The sequence below is a fragment of the Patiria miniata genome, unplaced genomic scaffold (assembly GCF_015706575.1).
Source record: "Patiria miniata isolate m_02_andy unplaced genomic scaffold, ASM1570657v1 HiC_scaffold_22, whole genome shotgun sequence".
NCBI classification, from domain to species: domain Eukaryota; kingdom Metazoa; phylum Echinodermata; class Asteroidea; order Valvatida; family Asterinidae; genus Patiria; species Patiria miniata.
This window is the reverse complement of record NW_024037061.1, coordinates 17438904-17457650: the sequence shown is the minus strand read 5'-3', so window position 1 is coordinate 17457650 and position 18747 is coordinate 17438904. Positions and strand designations below refer to the sequence as shown.

General features: G+C 41.7%; 2 protein-coding genes across 2 annotated transcripts; one reads left to right on the top strand and one right to left on the bottom strand.

Annotated features, from left to right (window-relative positions):
* Positions 1-3928: 3928 nt before the first annotated feature.
* Positions 3929-8354, bottom strand: LOC119730768 (tubulin delta chain-like). The gene is made up of 3 exons (XM_038203795.1): positions 8166-8354; positions 6143-7167; positions 3929-5482 (listed from the first exon to the last, which is right to left on the bottom strand). Exons 2-3 carry the CDS (start codon positions 7098-7100, stop codon positions 5082-5084), a joined length of 1359 nt encoding a protein of 452 aa, XP_038059723.1. The 5' UTR covers positions 7101-7167; positions 8166-8354; the 3' UTR covers positions 3929-5081.
* Positions 8355-11535: 3181 nt separating this feature from the next.
* On the top strand, positions 11536-17132 carry LOC119730385 (putative GPI-anchored protein pfl2). Its single transcript, XM_038203251.1, has one exon. The coding sequence runs from the start codon at positions 12438-12440 to the stop codon at positions 16344-16346; it is 3909 nt and encodes a 1302-aa protein (XP_038059179.1). The 5' UTR covers positions 11536-12437; the 3' UTR covers positions 16347-17132.
* The last annotated feature ends 1615 nt before the right edge of the window (positions 17133-18747 follow it).

The window sequence follows — 18747 nt, the reverse complement described above, 5'->3', positions numbered from 1 at the left end:
GCTCGAAGACATTTCCGTCAATTTTTGGGTATATGTAGCCTAAGGTGTGATGAAATAAAAACGACTATTGTTTCTGTCATGAAATGAGTACAAAGGTTACTTTTGAGAGCTTTTTTTCAGGTCCTGTTTCGACCCGAACGTGCAATTTGTGTAAAAGTCGACGTTGCGGGCAGCAAACAAAACACAGTAAATCGTGACGTAATAAACAGGACTCGTTTATGCTACTCTGCATCGGGAGTCCTGTTTATTACGTCACGATTTACTGTGTTTTGTTTGCTGCCCGCAACGACGACTTTTACACAAATTGCACGTTCGGGTCGAAACAGGCATGACAGGACTTGAAAAACAGCTCTCAAAAGTACCCTTTGTACTCATTTCATGACAGAAACAATAGTCGTTTTTATTTCATCACACCTTAGGCTACATATACCCGAAAAATTACGGAAATGTCTTCGAGCATTCCACAACCTCTTTAAAGCATCAGGTTTCAACCTGGCGTCCCGCGCCGATAAATGTTTGCGCAATAGGAACAAACACAGGAAACTCCGTCTCCCGTCTTTGCCAAAAAAAAAGTAACCCGGAAAACTGGTGAACCCAATGTAAAGTCTATATCTCATGTCCTGCAAGGGGTAGGGGTTATATCACCTGTAACCAGTTAGCAGATGTTTCTACCATGAGTGGCGAACCCGAGGGAGCAGTATGTAAAGTAATAAGACTTCTCCCATCCGGTTTGAAGAAAATAACTGGACCTGGTTTATGTAAGGCATCAATAACCAGAAATTGGCAGTGACTAGTGCTGCCCACCTATTTTCCAGTGCCAGTTGTGTGGGCAGATAGCCGTGCTGTTGGCTGACGTAAACTGCCCATGGGTTTTGGTTATAATAAAGTCTGGTTCAGTTGGATGCACAGGTGTAGTTGTATCCATCGTAAGTTGATCACAAGTACAAAATGAGTCAATCACAAGTCAGGTCATAAGTTACTCGGATGACTTGTGATGGACTTGTGACGATTCCTTACGTCTTGACTACAACACTAGTCAATAGGCTTTATTCACGAGTCGGCCATATTAAATTGAAAGCGAGGTAAAATCTTCAATTTTGGAACTTGCAAATAGAAATGCAAGTAATGAAATAAAGTTAATTTCAAATTGTTACCAGTCTGTTCTGCTGAATAATTTAAAATTTGTGATTAATAAACACGCTGTTTTGAGCCACACTTTTTTAACAATTGAAGTGAGGCTTGGAATGCATAAATAGTCTGGCACCATCCCATTCAACAGTTTACAAGGCCTATTTACACATACGTGATTTTTTTTTTGTCGCAATGACTATGTCGCGCGGCAATGTCGCACATGCGCGTGTGTTAACCAATACGCGGTATGTTGCGCGATTATTGAAATTAGCGCTCAAGGATATTGAAACGTGGCAATTTCCTCCCATATGCTGTCCGTTCTTTCAAGGTCTTTGTAGTCTTTATTCGATGTGTCGTACACTTCACAATATCTCTGCACCTCGGTAAAAAATTTTTGGTCACGATTTTCATGTACATGTCAATGCGCTCATGGATTTATGCGTCTATAGAAAAAAAATGTGTGAAATCGCGTGACAAAATCGCGTATGCGTAAATAAAATTCAGGGAACACGATAAAAAAATGGCTTCCTCTTGAATAAGGTCAATAGGAATTCGAGACGTGAATAAATCAGCATTGTCGTTTATGGTTGCAGACCAGTAAATAAACTTCCATAGACCCCAATGGTAAATGCTCCCACTTCAGAAATTTGGGGAAAATACTCACAACTCTCCGAGGTGTTCGAGTCACACATCAAATTAAAGCTTATATCATCATCTTTCATTTTCTTTTCAATTTTGGGGGGGGTCAACTGATGACTTTTAGGAGAAATTTCCATCCGAAGATGATCACCCCTGAAAATAGTCCTGAAGCCCATCGCCATTTTGAAAAACGATGTCTACACTCCATTGCAAAATAGAGCGCTTTAAGGGCCCCAATTTCATCCAAATTGAACAGAACTACAAGCTCACAGTCCTGTGCATGGCTTCCACCCATTTTCTTTACAAGCCCTCAAGTTCATGGCCCACAGCATGCTCAAATACTGAAGATTTTGAGGGCATGCAAATCGTGATTTGGCCGGCGTAGGCAATTTCGGACCAATTTACTGGTCTGCAATTTTATGATGATTAACAAAAGTTACATCTCAACTGTAGACTACGTTTCAAAATTCTATGAAGGGTACCAGCAAATTCTAAGAATAAAAAAACCTCATTTGTGACATCGAGTACAATACCCATTCATTGTTATCAAAACTCATTTTTAATTCATTCCAGCTGAGTGTATTATTTATTTTACTGATTGATTTTTTTAATGATACATGCACTTGCCAAAGTAATTCGACATAAAATGATATTGTAAATTTTAATACAATACACAGCTGATCTGCATGTCAATGACATGCACATTTCGACACAGGACAATATTAATACGGAAAATACTTTATGAGCAAACGTATTTATAGTGTGTCATTTGTATACATCAAGGTGTCGTGAATGTCGTAAATTTTAGTGATAATTTATTAGTAAAATATTAACACGAGTCCCTGAAAAATAATAAACTGAATAATTGTATTCTAAATGTCATGTCTTAAACCCAACTGTGGGGGACCATATTGCACTTTGTTTTCTGCTTATTGTACTTATCTTTTTTTTTTCATTTTAACTGACATTTTTTTATGATTTCCATTGTACATGCACTGATACTGACGCTGCTTTAATCAGGGGTGTGAAATCTCAGCTTTAAAGCCGATTTGTGCGTTGGTTCTCTCCTGTGCCACAAGTTTTTTTCTCCGGGCCCTCCGGTTTTCCTCCCCGGAAAAATCAAACACTTTCGATCTCAGGCTGTGCTCCGTGGTCATTATGGGTCAATGTGGCCGGCAGCCATAGGCGCCTTTACGTGCCAGTGGCCCGACCACGTTGCAGCCGCGTCCTTCGCAATTCAGCATACCAGCTGCGAGTAAGGATGATTAGCCTCCCAAATGATTATTATTTCTTTTTGTTTTGGATTTCAGCTTTTTTCCCCTCACTTGCTGTGTACAAAGTATAGGAGATTTCCAAAGTTCAGCTTTATTACACCTGTTGTCAGCTATTTTTATCAGTGGTCACTCACACCCCTGTTTAATTCAACCCATTTGTACATGTAACTACATGTATATAGGGCAATTCCAGTATTAAGTGATGTCCTTAACAGACCTTTAAAAACCCTAACCCTCCTCAATCCTCCAAAACCCTCCAGGCGGTTTTGGAGAATTTTAGAGGATTGAGGCGGAATGGCAAAAAGTGTCGTTTGATTTTGGAGTATGCATTGTGTTCAGTTCATAGGCTGTACCCAGCATTGTTTATGTTCAGCCGTGCATAATTGAGCCCTGCATTATGCTCAATATCATCCGCACTGCTTCTGAATGTCATCGGCAGTGCCTCAACCCATTAACAGTGATTCTTAGAGAATTTTGAAGGATTGAGGCAATGGTCACCCCTCCACTGAATAAATTCAAGAAATAATGGATGATTTTGGAGGATTGAAGCTGAATCTGATTTTTGCATAGTGGCAAATGGAGGATTTTGCAGGATTGAGGATGGTTCCTAGCCAAAAGGGCCTAGGGGTTAGGGCTAAGAAGCTCAGCGAATAAACCTGAAGATGTACTTTTCAAATGTTATACATCCATCATCTAGTAATGGGTCAAGGAGATTACAGATTTAGAGTTTTGGATCATGTATCTGAATCATTAATTAGAAATCATGGATCACTGGCGCTGTCCCGGACATTATTTATCCTTTCACAATGCTGGAATTTATACCAACAGACACGATTTTCAAAATTCAACCCAATCTTAATACCCATTCTTTGTACTTTGAAATATCTCTTTATGTCTGTAACATTTCGACTGCCTAAAATTTCCAAATCTTTTGGTACAAAAAGGGGCTTGAATTGTTTGTTTCCAGAGAAGTATCTATGTCACTTAATACTAAAGCTAATACGTGTACATCATTGTGAACCTTGTAATTTTCAATAGTCGTGTGACCATTAATATGCAATTGTACTTCCGCTTTGCCACCCGTAAAAAGTAAAATGCTTTTTTTTTAGTTCAATGTATGGTTTGTATGGTATTGCAAAGAATCTGTATGGTATTACAAAGAATCCCATCCGAATAGGTTTTTGTACATGTACAGTACCAGATAGAGCAGATGATTATATATATATGAACAACTGAATGTTTACCCTGAAAACCAAATAAAATTAATATTGATATGAATTCTATTGCTTTCAGTTTGGATTTCATGATTGTTGTGATGTTAATTTTGGACACAAAATTTATATACTATAAAGAAACAAATCCATGTGATTTCATTATTTCATCGTTTTTATAGAAAGCTCTGGAAAGCATCCAGTTTATAGTGACTTTGAAATTGATCAACTTTTGCAGGGAAAGACTGCCGCACTTGCATCTGTATTTATAAGATATTTTTATGCATTATTGTTCTTCTCATCGATTAGTTGTCATCGCAAGTCTTTTTGCAAATCGCCCATCACAAGGCCGAAGGCCACTCGAGGTGTGGGCTTCGGAGGAAAGTGTGGAAGAACCAGTCCCTCACACTGAGACGAGACAAGATAATCTAATGTCTTCACAGTATGAACAGGGTTGGGATGGGTAACTAGTCCACTGCATGCAAGGCATTAAAAGTGCCTCTACCCATATTCAAGTCAATCACAAGTCATCCAGTCCCAACTAAGTTAACTCCCAAGATGTTTAAAGGAAATACGGCAGGGGAATTCTTTGTTTTGGGGGATTTTTTTGTTTGTCCTCTGGTTCTTGTGACTGGACTTGCGAATTGATTTGTGATTTACTTGTGACCAGACTTGAGATGTACTGGTGATAAATCACAACCACTTCGACCACAACTCTGTGTGCTTGACCTTGCGAGTCCAATATAAAGGTGGTTGGGCTGTGCCCCCTCAGAGCTGAAAGCCCTCCAAAACATGGTGGTTTTAACCAAGTGTGACCACTGACACATCACAGCTGCTTGTAGTTCTGCACCACCTGCTCCAGTCCCGCAAAGCAGTCGATGAACTCCTCCTCCGTCACGCCGTACCGCGTGTACCAGTGGACGTAGGCCCGCATGGCAAACATGCCCCACGCCTTGCCAAGCACCTGGTCCAGCATCCAGACCGGGGTCTGGCAGTTGCTTAGAAGACTTGCCGTCTTCTCATGCCCGCTAAACGGTCTCTCGTGCCACTGGGCGGCGAAGGCTGCCGAGTTGGGCACCCAGTCTGCATAGAGGGCACTGTTGTCAAACTCTGCAAGGTCTACCTTGTCGGATTCCTTTCCTCGGACAGTCAGGAAGGCGGCCAAGGACTTGTTGTGTAGGCTTGACGGCGAGGGTTTAGATGGTAACTTCATGTGCCAGTTGATTCCTACAGAGAGGGGTTCAAAATGTTGATCAGAGTCTAGATCAATACAGGTGCATGATCACTGTACACTCACAGAGGCCCCCAGTAATGGCGGAAGCTTTGAGCCAGCTACTTTAAGAAAATCTCTGACGGAGCAGTTGTATGCAATAGATGACATGACTGATTGTGTCATACCTGAGGACCTCCATGAATGTATACTGATTCAGTGCCAGATTGGTCTGTTCTGAAAAATAAAATCATGATACTATAGGATTTATGAGCTTCAACCAAATGCATTGGCAATTGCCATTCAGTGTAATAGAAGTTAATGCAGAGCGCATCATTTTAATGTGCATCGGCGTTCTAGTTAAAAATCTTGTTTCACAATACACATGACTTCATAATCTCAGCTGTGCAAGGGCGCTACCAGCAGGTAAGAACAATTGTATTCAAGAGGGTGCATTTCAGAACTTTGCTTGAAATGAAAGTAACGTTAATGTTTACCGATGCCGAGGGCGCTATGGAGCGAAATGGAAATTTCTGTCATGACCAACTATACATGTAGTTGTTAAGCAAGAGCTTTTGTCCATGTCTTCACCATAACAACTGCTTGGAAACAAGCTGATGATATACATAGCCATGGCTCTGGTTTTCAGTTTCAGACACGGTCTCAGTATTATTTACCTTCTTCTATGACAGTGCCAGTTATCAGCATCTGTCTCAGCCTACTGACAAGGCTGCGATAGTTGAAGGTGCTAAAGGCCAAGGCAGCCTCCGAGACTTGCGGAACACTCCGCAGTGTCAAGAGTTTGTATTCTGGATGAGGAACAAGGTGCTCCATCATGAATCCAAACGATGAGGGCCTCCTGCCCGATGATGCCAAATGTGCTGGCTGGAGAGCGATGCTCATCTGGTGCGCGATGAGCTTGTTCATGTCTTGGAAGGAGACATTCTGCTTTGCCGTGGTAGCAAGCTGGCTGCAGACTGTCCGCACGGCATCGTTGTGGGAGATCAGAATCGCATCGGCAGACTGGTACAGATGCGCCAGCGACAGGATGGCATTGTAGTTCTGCAGGATGACTTCCCCAGTGCCATGCGGCCAGATCAGATGATTGAACAGGAAGGCATGGGGGTAGTTATCCTGTAGCATCTGGGTGATGCGAGTACCGACGCCAGATCCCGTACCTCCTGCGACACTCATAAGGGTCAGGAACCCTGCAAAGGCATCACAAGTCTCAACCTCCCTCTGTACTCGTTCTAGAACCTCCTCTTCAACTCGGGGCCCCTGTTCGTGGAACCCATCTGCCCAGTTGTTACCTGCACCCCGCTTCCTGGAAACTAGTTGCTTTTTGTCATACTGCCACAATCCAGACTTCTTTGCTTGTGATGCGACATTTTGTACAACCTTCCCTTCCATGTCCACCAAAACCGCTCTGGCAGTAGGCACCTTAGCTCTTGACCCCTCCGTTCTATGAAAGATTCCATCTTGTGGGTCATGAAAGAAGCGCCGAAGGCTCTCCGAGTGGTATCCAAGACAAGGCTTCTTGTCATCCTGGCTTGTCAGATCCGACATGAGAGTTTGGAAGAACTGATGGCCCACTTGGTTGCCACACTGACCAAGCTGCACTGTAACAACAGACATCCTTGTGTCAGCTCAGTCAGTCAGGTTTAACTCAATAATTTAAAATAGGCCCTAGTAGTAGTAGTACCTGAAAACAAAACAAAAAGTTTACCAGAAAACAAACACCAAGCAAATCAATAGGAAATGCAGCCAATCTAACTCATCACAATCTGATATTAATTTGCTTACACTGTACATCGGGATGAACAAAAATAACATAACACTTCTTTTTTTTAATAAACTGCACGCGGAAACTGACTCAGTGACAGTATAGATGTAGTTGTACTATTACCACTATTTTTGTATTAAAATGTTTGACACTGTCATGATTGTATGATGAAATTCCCTCAGATAAAAAAAGGGAAGATGTTAGGAATTACCCAAGCAACAGCTTCAAAACAGACAGTATCGATTGTACACCCTTCTGCACCTGTGCACGCTATGCTTTATCTAAGTATAAACTATAGCTGGATCTGGAGTGCAGGTCATGTTTACATGTACGTAAATTATATTATTACTAATACTAGTAATCAAGTACTAGTATTACTATTACTAGTATTATTATTAGTAATAGTATTTATAACCCCAGAAATGTGGCCAATTTACTGGACTACCACCGTCAATAAAGGCCACACTTCCACCATGTACAAAAACATGTCGAACTTTGTCAAATTTTGATTTTCACATTCAGGCTTAGTTTGTAGTTTATTTTTGCTTTAGAAGCATACTCACCCTCTGTATAGGCTAATTAGAAAGTGCTGCCTTTTTCAGATGTCTAATTTTTGCGAAATTTCATGTTGAAATTTTGATACGCAAACGTGTGCAAACGAATCTGGAAATTTCACGAAAAAAAGACATCAAAAAGGCAGCAATTTCTGATTAGCCTATAAAGAGGGTGAGTATGCTTCTAAAGCAAAAATAAACTACAAACTAAGCCTAAATGTGAAAATCAAAAATTGACAAAGTTCGACATGTTTTTGTACATGGTGGAAGTGTGGCCTTTATTTACGGAGGTAGTCCAGTAAATTGGCCACATTTCTGGGGCTAATTTGTCCGGGAATTGGGCAAGTCACCGACTATTATTACCATTGAGATTGAGAAACACCTTTTTGCGTGCGGACTTTTATAAGTAAACTGAGCATATTCAAGCATGATTTCACAGTTTTCGCTATTATTCATCGTTGAATCATGGAGGAATAAGAAGGAATGGTTGAATGATTAAACTTTCCCGCGCCGCTGCCATCTGTTCCAATTCCGCATAAACCTCACGTACGTACGTACGTACATCTCATGTATCTGTCATATGGCGCCCTCTGCAGACGACGTGTTTCCTTTTTTCTAAGTTATTGGCCAACTTACAGGCGTACCGCGTCTTGTTAGAAAACAGAAGACTTGCAGTGGCATGACAACTGGGGATTATTTGTTACTGCTTGCTTAACATTGTAAGGAATTGAGATTCTCAAGTAAGGAATTCTCATGTAGGGAATTGAGATTTAGAAGTAAAAAATAATTAACATAAAATGTCAAAGTGTCAAAGCTTTCAGCTAGGGACCGCCAAACGCTACATTTCCCGGCCAACTTTACGAGTTAAGAATTTGGACACTGACTGCACGGTAACGGTATGATCCACCCTTCATTTAATGTGGTCAGTTGATGACTTCTATTTTCTCAGCAAAGTATAAGAACTTTGGAGGAGTAATTTGTTTATTTTCCTGTGTTTTTCGAATAGGAGAATGTCCCATCTGATCTGTACGTCAGACCGTGACCCACTTCCAAATAGACAGGGCGAGTCCAAAAAGCGGAATCCAACCCCCCCCCCCCCCAAAAAAAATATCATATTTGAAGAATTTTTTTTTTAGCACCAAACATAATAATGACTGGAAAGCCAATTTCATAAGCTACGTTTAGATGAACAAATTACTGAAATTGCTCAATCCGGTCAAACTTCACCATTTAAACGCAATGACAATAAAACATGTTTCGTCCCAAAAAAGCAGTTGTATTCTGACTGTTAGGAACAACCCTGGTTAGGCAAACAATATGATTTATAATATCCACTTCTTTTTTTTAAAAGACGGGCCTTCAAAAGGACTTTGTTGAAAAATTGTTAACTTTCAAACTGAGGTTTTATCGCTGGTGATGTTTGAAGACGAATCTTGAAATCGCATTTTTGGACGAAAGAGGTTTTAGGGTCATCGTGTTTAAATAATAAATGGTGATATGCTTTGTACGGATTGAGCAACTTCAGTATTTTTTCATCTAAAAGTAGCTTATGAAATTGGCTTTCCAGTCATTATTATGTTTGGTACTATGCACATGCAGGCCTTCATTACTGATCATCCATTGAAAGCCGTCGGCGATGAAGAGTAATTAAATTTAATTAGATTTAATTATATGAAGGCCTGTGCTTATTGTATACAATATCATAAATACGTTTGCTGTGAAAGCTTCCCCCCACTAAAAAAAAAGCCAGATATAACTTTGTGTTGAAATAAACATTTAGCATGAAATCCGCTGATTTCGCGCCACTGAATTATGTCAAACCAGAGTGTCCTGTTGTGTCCATCATACCCACTAAAAACCGCGAATATTTTGTACAAGCACTGATTATAAAGTTCTCTTCTTGTATGTTATATTTTAACGAAGAAAAGGTACTATTTTACTGCTTCTTGTTTGGGCGTCGATCTATACAACCCTTAAAAAAACATCGCAAAGTAGCTCGGGGGAAACTAACAGTTTAATCTCGTCGTTAGAATTAATGTGAATCGATGTGTGAAATCTATTTTGTAACATATTTTCTCTGGTGTTTGCAACAAAATGCAACCCATGAAAACAAATTAGTTTTAAAAAATGCATGGAATACGTGTAATTACAATTTATTATGAAATTGCATTACACACAAAACAAATTTTGAGACTAAACATTTCATCCGCGGGAAGAATTCTTTAGCAAACACGGAGGAAAATTAACAACAGATTACCATAATTGAACTTGTACCAAGAAGCACAAGTTTAAGATGTTCTCTTTAACGATAGGATTATTCAGTGTTGCGATTGGTGCACAAATGTTTCATATTTTTTTGGTAAACATGTTTGAAAAGCTTGATGTTGTGACCTGACGACGATCACCTAGCAACGACCGTACATGGAGCTCCAGCGCCATATGCATAAACAGTTCTCTGCCGTGTGTTGAACACGGTGGGCTGCATGTGTATAACACTCCTCCGCCGTCAATCACCGTGGCACCATACAGATAAATAATCGGTTGTTTATAGCCCCCCATTGTCGAGTCAAACTAATGATGATCACTTTCAATCCCCCGAGCTGTGTAAAGACACGCCCAATTAGGGCGAACACTGCGGCAAGTGATTGGCAAGTTATTGTCGTACTCAATGGGGGTGCTAATTGATGGGCGGAGTGATAGACAGTTTGTCTATGGGGAGGCTCCACCATGACAATACGTACACAACACGGCAGTAGAATAGATCACCGGCTTTTCCTGGTAATTCTTCGGGCAAGCTCTGTTTACATTTTCGGTAATGGTAACGACATTTTTAAGATTCCTCAAAGTTAACGAAGTTCAGATTGTTCCGTAAAGATCATTTGTAGATGCTCTTGTTTTGATGACTATCATCAGTTATCAATCTTGTTATATTGTAAAATATCGCCGATTTTCACGACACAATGATTTTGTTGAAACACATCGATCTCGAAAATATTTGTTGGACCATGGAGCTATAGCTCCATGGTTGGACAGTACACATGCACAGTTGACATCCCATTTGAAAATGATCTGAGCGTGATCTGAGGTGAAAATCCAGTCCAGTTTCAGTTGTGGCTGATTTCCCGATAAAAAGGAATTCCTCTTTTTTCCCCTCTTTTTATATTATTTATTATTATTATTATTATTATTTTTTATTACATTACTGGATTTATCATTAAGCAGGGCTTTTTCCCCCCGAAATCCTCTAAAATATATCATGTCAGAAAAACAGGGAAACTCGTGCGGAAGCGTTGACCCCGACAGCCACCAGATTTTCACACGGGATGCCAAAGGTCTGACGCCCGGAGCCAAAAAAAGTCCCTCCCACTTTGGACAGGGGTTCATTGAAGTGTAATTAGGCATTATCGACCTGTCCAAATATTGCGTATCAAATTCTGAGTTGAACTTTTATTATAGGCCCATTTCTTCAGTCTCGGACTGTTCTATTGTGTAAAGAGGTATAACTGTATATCTAACATGCCCACTTTACGTAAAAGCGCATTCAATAAATTATGGTATTTATTCAAGGGAATTAATCGTGTTGGAATTTGCCTATTTGGAATAGGTGACTTGTGGAAATGTCCTTCCACTGAAAAAGTCCTTAAAGGCGACCGTGATGACAAGCTGATTTCTACCCGTCAGAGAATGGACGACTCTACATTAAAAATTCATACATGCGCACGGCGTTTTGTACACACAATGGACGGGCGATCCACTTGCAGACGACGACTTTGCATACGAACGTGCGTACGCGTACGTACCGTACAGCATGCACTCAGTGTACAAATCTATAGTGTGCAAGTTGTGTGAACTTTTCATTTGGAATAAACCAGAATTTGACTGAAGGAATGTGAGATCTTCATGCGAAAGCACTCACTCGTATTTCGACACACTTGTGAATTTTGATCAGGGAGGACATTTTGAGCAATCTTTTTCGTATGGAATCCGTGGAAAGTAAAGGGAAGCGTGCCTCGTTGAGATGAAACTTGTTGATGCGTGAGCGCTCACAAACTGGTCGAGTGACTATCGACATTCCGTGACATTCATTGTGTGCATGCACCGACTCTCAACCATTGATCGTACCGTTTAGTGAACGTAAATGACAGCTTGGATTACCGGTACAGCACGGTGTAAGCCCCGTCCTAAAAGCCTTTCGGGGGAAAAAAAAGAGACGGGAAGGATCTCGTGAAACTTTTAAAAAGTTGTTAAACTGTCGTCGACGCAAGCAAACCAGTGAATAGTAATGTTAAAACCGTGTGACAGTTCATAGTATTCCAGCATTTTCATGGTGGAAAATTGTCCAACATAAGTTTACGTTTCACAGTCGCGTTCCGATCACATTATTGTATGTCACCATGATCACACGAAAAAACATCTTGAATTCTGGATAACAACTTTAATCACCTGATTATTGTCATGCAGCACAGGCCTCAGTGTGGACTTCAGATTATAGTGATTGCTTTATGGATGCTTATGGGTGCCTAATGGCAGTTTTATTACGGCAGATAAAGCGCTCGAAATTCTGACAAGCATGGCCCATGGACATTTAGCACCGGTGAAGCACGCTTCGTGACGGTCGGTCGGTCCGTGTGCGTGATGTTTTCACCCGGTCACCTGCCGCCGTCCGCTTCGCACGAACAGCACAACAGCAGCACGGTGATGACCGGGAACCCAGTCACAGCTGGCGGGGTCGACTACGGTGTGCGGTCGGCGGTGGCGGGCGCCGGAGGCTACCCGGCCCGGGCTGCACAGGCTTATCACGGGGGAGGAGGCATGGACGCGGCCGCTGGGTTCAACTCGTACGGTGTCGGTGCCGGCAGTAACACCGCCGACAGCTTGAAAGGATTTGAATGCAGTGACTTGGACAATGCTCTCCTTGGGTCGGGTGGGTTGCATTCCACCGGCGGCAGTGATGGACAAATGTACCCCGTGCCAAACAGAACTATGGCCACAAATCCAGCAAACATGCCTTACGGCGAATATGGACAAGGTGACACAACTTCTGAAGGATTTGGATATGGGCATGTGAGTAGATCGAATGCCTATAACAACCAGTACATGTCAGGTTCTATGTACAGCAGGCAGACACGAGGGATGAACAGCATGAACACTACTCTGCAGCAACATTCTTCGAACTCGGATTATGCATCAGAAAACATGACAAGGAGGATGTCTGTTCCTGCTGCAGAAAGCAACGTGTCAAGCTACACACGTTCAAACTCGTACCCCATTGGAGCACCATATGAAAATGCACACAACCAGTTTCCTCCATCCAGCCAGTCCTATTCGAGTATGACTGGGTACAATCAAACAGCTTTTCCAGAACTGGACTCAAATGCATCCAGTGTGGCAGCTGGACATATGAGAAGGACTCAAGGAGGCAGTTACATGCAATCTTACTCATCAAGTGCCGTCAAGAAACCGTCGTATCCAACAGCAGGTACAGGTAATGATGGCTGGGCAGATTCGGGTTATTCAGCACAGTCAAAGTTCCCATCCCATTCTTCTATGTCAAACCCAAAGGCCCTGAGCTCATTGGACTCTGTGCCTGTGGACAGCAGTAGCATGTACCCCCAGTTTCCACATAGGAATCAGAATTCAACAACCATGCAGGGAATGCAGTATAACAATTCAAGACAGACACCATATCCATCTGCAAACCCTGAAATGACTGCAAATCAATACCCCTCAGTAAACAGTATGGATATGTACACACCCACATCTACTTCTATGAATTACAACAACAAAGCCGCTAAAACGTTTGCAGGAGGAAATGGTACAGCGTACAATCAAATGGCGGTGGGTCAGTCACGAGCTCCAGGATACAAACATGTCACAAATTCACAGCAAACTGCCATGGGTCAGTCAAACATGAGTGCTAGCTCACAGTCACAGAAGTTAAGACACTTTGGACCAATGCCCAACCAGTCTCAAAACGCACATCATATGCCATATAGGGGGTACAATACTGCTGACACATCTGTGAATAATGGCCAATCTGTTGTTACACCTAACATGGATGGACAGTATCAACATTACAATCAGTATAGTGCTGGGACTACAACTACAAGGCACGGAAGATTGCGATCACTTGATGGAAGATTCGTAAGCGGTGCTTCGTCCATGCAGGCAGGAATGGCAGCCTCGACATTCCCTGTGCAAAACCCAAACCAAAGGTCCTTTGATTCAGTAACTCATCAGCAAGGTGTTGCCAGTCATTCATTTGGTAACACAAATACTGCATACTATAACAACAGAACTAAAACAGATGCATTCAGTCCAACCACAATGCAGACCAATGCTGGCTGCCAAGAAACGTACACCAATCAGACATATCTTGAAGGCCAGCAGAGGTATAATGCAATGAACTGCCCCAATGCCATTGCTAATGAGAACTGTCCCCCAGCATACCAAATGCCGACTGATGCAACTCAGTCGGAAGCAGACATACGGCGAAATATGATCTTCAGTGCAGAGTTGGAGAAACTAGCACGCCTTTCAAGGGACCCAATGGCTGACGATTTTGCCTTAGGAATCAACCCCATCGATGGTGCGCCCCAAATTCCAGATACTGTCAGTAGCCTGGCCCAGCCTGTGAAAAATCCTCCATACCCGAATGCTACTGGTGGGAACATGGCTCGTGGTTTATTCAACAATCAGGGGACAAACTCATCTGACAACAGTACGGGCATGGGGAAAAATTTCCAGTCCCCATCAGCCAGTGCATCATCCGTAACAACGAACCAAAGTGTTAAGATGACCAGTGCTCCATCCTCAGTGACTGAGTCGTGTGCAGCTGCCTTGTCCGCCCCATCCACACCCAGTTCCAATGCCGGAGTTGCACCGCAAACATCCCCAGATTCTAACCCAACCAAGCCAGTTCGAACATCTGCCCCTACCAATCAAAGCACTCCGACCCCAACCACTGTCACCTCACAGGACAAAGGAAAAGATTCCCAGAATGCTGTCCAGCAGCTTCAGCGATTGACGCAGTCCTTGAAGGACAAAAAAGATGATGGAGTGAAAGGATCTCACATGGAATACCTGAGCCACAGCAGTGACAGTTCCTCCTCACTTGGTGGGCAGAACTGCATTGCTGCCTTGTCTGCTGCCTGTCGAAACATGATCGCTGACATGGATAGCTCTGTTCCCAAACTTACTCCAACGTCACACAGCCCGGTAGGAATGAAGGCAGTTATGGATAACACCGGCAGTATTTTGGGACAGAAATATACACCTATCCCATCAAATCAAACATCATACGCTTCTCAAATGCCTGAGCAGATGTTTTCACCATCCACTGCTAACGGCCAGAATATATCCCCGCCATTGGTCTCAATAGGCGACTCATTTGGATCCCCACCCTATAATACAGCAAATATTCCTACGGACTACCAGGTTCAGTTTAGTGATTTCCTGGAGCAGAGTGTACCCATGCAGATGAACACAAGAAGACCAGAGGAGAAACCAAGGAAAAAGGGCAAACGCAAAAAGTCAGACGAAGTCAATGACATGCTCACAGCCAGTACTATTGGCCCCAAGAAAAGGCGCGGTCGAAAAAAGTCGTCTCAAAACCCACTGAGTGTTGAATCTTTTGACCAGCCCCCATCCCTGGAAAATTTTAATGCATCGACACCTGTAAGTGATGGGCAGTTGCCGTTGGTTGAGGAAAACCCCAACCGCTCAGCCACACAAACACCAAACATGCTGTCAAATTGCTGGAGGACCAATGATTCGAAAATAAATAGTTCAGAGTCAATGCCTGGTCTTCTGTCCAACCACCAACCCCCTTCTGTGGACAGTGATAGTGTGACACAAGATTTTTTAGACAGCGTGTTTTCCCCGGACACCACAATGTCCACCACTAATCAGGAGCCTGTTGACTCTTTCAGCCAGCTAACTTGCATTAACCAATCGCATCACTCGCCAGCATCCTCCCTTACCTCCCAGCAGTCCATGAATGAGACCGCATCTACGGGGTCTTACTCATCTCAAGGCGGACTTATCTCACGGACCAACCAGAATTTCCAAGTTGAGAACATGGAGCAATCAAAACTAGCTGTAAGCCAAGCAATGAAAGCCAGTAAAACTTCCAACAGCACAGTGTCTTCCACGGGTGACTTTATATCCAACCCAGTGTCCACCTCCAGCGATACCACGGACCCTAGCAGCGAGAAAGGTGCCCCCGAAGAAGTACACCCACTTAAAATTCTGCAGGCCCAAATTCAGCTGCAGAGGCAGCAGTTCAATTTGAATGACTCGCGCCCCTTGCCTTTGAAAAATGCTTCCAGGAAAACAGCGGGGGTCATTCCCACAAAGAAAACTGGTCCGTCCTCTGTGCAGGGCGAAGTGGATGTGAATGTACTGATGGCAGAGGAGGATGCCACATGGTACATGCCAAGTGAACAACCAAAGGAACCAGAGGTGCCTTGGGAAAACACCAGGAAGAACGCCAAAGGTAAGGACAGTTCTACTGTCTTTCCCTGGGACTGGTTTGCATCATGACATTGATGTGGTGAGAACAGCCCAAAATCAAGGAACAAAACCACAGACTATATCACAGCGGAAGTTTCAGAGGTCCTGACAAATTGTGAGTGACATTAAAATTCAACAATGCACACAAGTGGTTTCTGTGGACTTTGTATGTCACCATGATGCAGGCCAGTTTATAATCAAATGGAATGTTCTTCCTGATCTTTTGGATTAACCATAATTATTACTCAGTTAGGCCATTTTTTTTTTTAACTTACTTGGATTACAGATACGCCGCCGAAAAAAATCAGAAATGGATATTTTTTTTTAAATCGACGCCAAAAATTCCACTTTTGATGACCCCCCCCCAAAAAAGTTGCCTTCCGAGTAGTACTCACACGCTTTTTATTCACTTTTGAACCGCAATGTCTGCAAACTTTCTACTTGAGTTTTAACTAGTGGTGGGAGAAATCAGGGATTTCAAAGCCGGTTATCCTAATTTTTTTCAAACCGAATAACAGTTATCCGATTTTACTGGAAGTTTCCATTCAGCTCACAGGCATGCCAACAAAAAGTGACAAGTGAGGTGCTGCATGCAATGCCCTCCCAATGACTGGGTATGGTTTGCATGATTCAATCAAAGAGGAATATTGTTTTTATTTCTCCGTGATACAATGAACACTGGGCCTTTACAAAAACACTCCAGAACTGTAATGTTCAAATAAATTGGTGGGAACTCTGATAATCAGAGACCATGGAGCAAATTGGGGGATGTTCCAGCTGTTTTCTTTAGCCTGTGTCACACACAAAAATGGAAGGCTTAATTTTTTTTAAGGTTGCTTTTGAATATATCCTTTTTTCAAAATCGAAACTGAAAAGTGACATTCGAACCGAATTTCAAAAAAATCCAGATTTCAATCCCACCACTATTTTTAACGTTGAGTTCATGGCAAATTTCGTTTGAGTACTTTCGTGTCAGAATACCTTGTCGGATTACTGGGTGCACCATTATGGGCGCATGTTTAGATTTTTTGTTATTTTTTCTCCTGCTCGCCGCCGGACCCGAGGACCCAAAAAATCCCTAATCCAATTAAAAAAAAAATCGGCATTAATGGTTTAAAAATGGCATTTTATTATGTACAATGTATGTGTATTGAACCATGAAGTGTATTTCACTTTTTATTTTTTCGTCAACCATGAGCCCTTTCGAAGTAAACTGATTTCTTGAACTGTGCTTTATCCACTACATTAAAATATGCCAGCATCGGGATTTCAATGTTCTTTACCGGTATGCATGTTGCAAAATGTGTGCGCAAGTTTACACGACCCCTCTAAAATCTGAATACTGCACACACAGCTTTCCAAATGTGTGTTGTCTGATCGACAAGATAAGATTGCAGAATCTTTGTTAATGGTGTTACATTGGGTGAGATCAATTTAATCGTTTAAGTGACGTGAGCCTTAAAATCAAACTTTAAAGCTCGAGAAAATTCAATTAGTGCAGATTATCTACTTTAACCTTACATGTAATTCTTCATTTAAAAATAGGGAAAGAATCGTCGTGATACCATGGTATACACGAAAATTTGTAAAATATTTCAAGGTTCATGTGCATGGAGCTAAGTTTGTTCTTGTTTGTAAAATATGTAATCATATTACCAAACTGTTTGGATTTTTTACATTTAAATCGGTAACAAGAATGGATTTGGTCCAGAAAAAATGTTTATTTTTTTATCGTATAAATGTATAAACAAATAATTTTTCCCTTAAATAAAATATAAACTCTTTCATTGTTTACTGTCAAAGCTAAAAAGTACAAACAGGAAGTGGCATGCATGTCCCCCAACAGCATTTTGAATGTACCGGTATTTTGTGGTTATTGTGGGCATAGAGGCATCATGCTGTGGCTAATGCTATTTATTTTCAATAACTGGGGAATTGAATGCTTATTTGGAAACCCCCATCAGTAACAAACCACAGTATTTTGTGTAATATTTCTAGATACTATCTGCAATCCATTGAAGAACAATATTTCTCTTGTACATACATGTACATCCAACTTTTTGTTCAGTTTTGTGAGTGACCACATATTGCAATATTGTAGAATATTGACTAAATTCTGGAGATTAAAAATTTCAAAATTTCTTGTACCAAACGCCTTTATCATAAAAGCTTCAATGATGAATGCAATGAGAAAGCACGTGTATACTATTACTGAACAACATTTTCAGATTTCCTCATCAAATTTTGTCAACAATGGGTGTAGGTTTGTGTCTAGACGGCCATCGACAACATAAATTTCAACGGTGGTTGCCAAGATTTTGCCCCAAATGGCACTTAAAGCTATAGTCCATCATTTGCAGCCATCCGAAAAGTAACTGGCGTAATTATTGTTGAAAAACAAACTTGGTTGAAAGATAGTAAGGGAACTAAA

Coding starts and splice junctions, on each gene's coding strand:
- LOC119730768 (XM_038203795.1), bottom strand. CDS start 7,100: ATGTCTGTTGTTACAGTGCAGCTTGGTCAGTGTGGCAACCAAGTGGGC. Junction 5,483..6,142: donor TGGCACTGTCATAGAAGAAG/GTAAATAATACT, acceptor CCCTCTCTGTAG/GAATCAACTGGCACATGAAG.
- LOC119730385 (XM_038203251.1), top strand. CDS start 12,438: ATGTTTTCACCCGGTCACCTGCCGCCGTCCGCTTCGCACGAACAGCAC.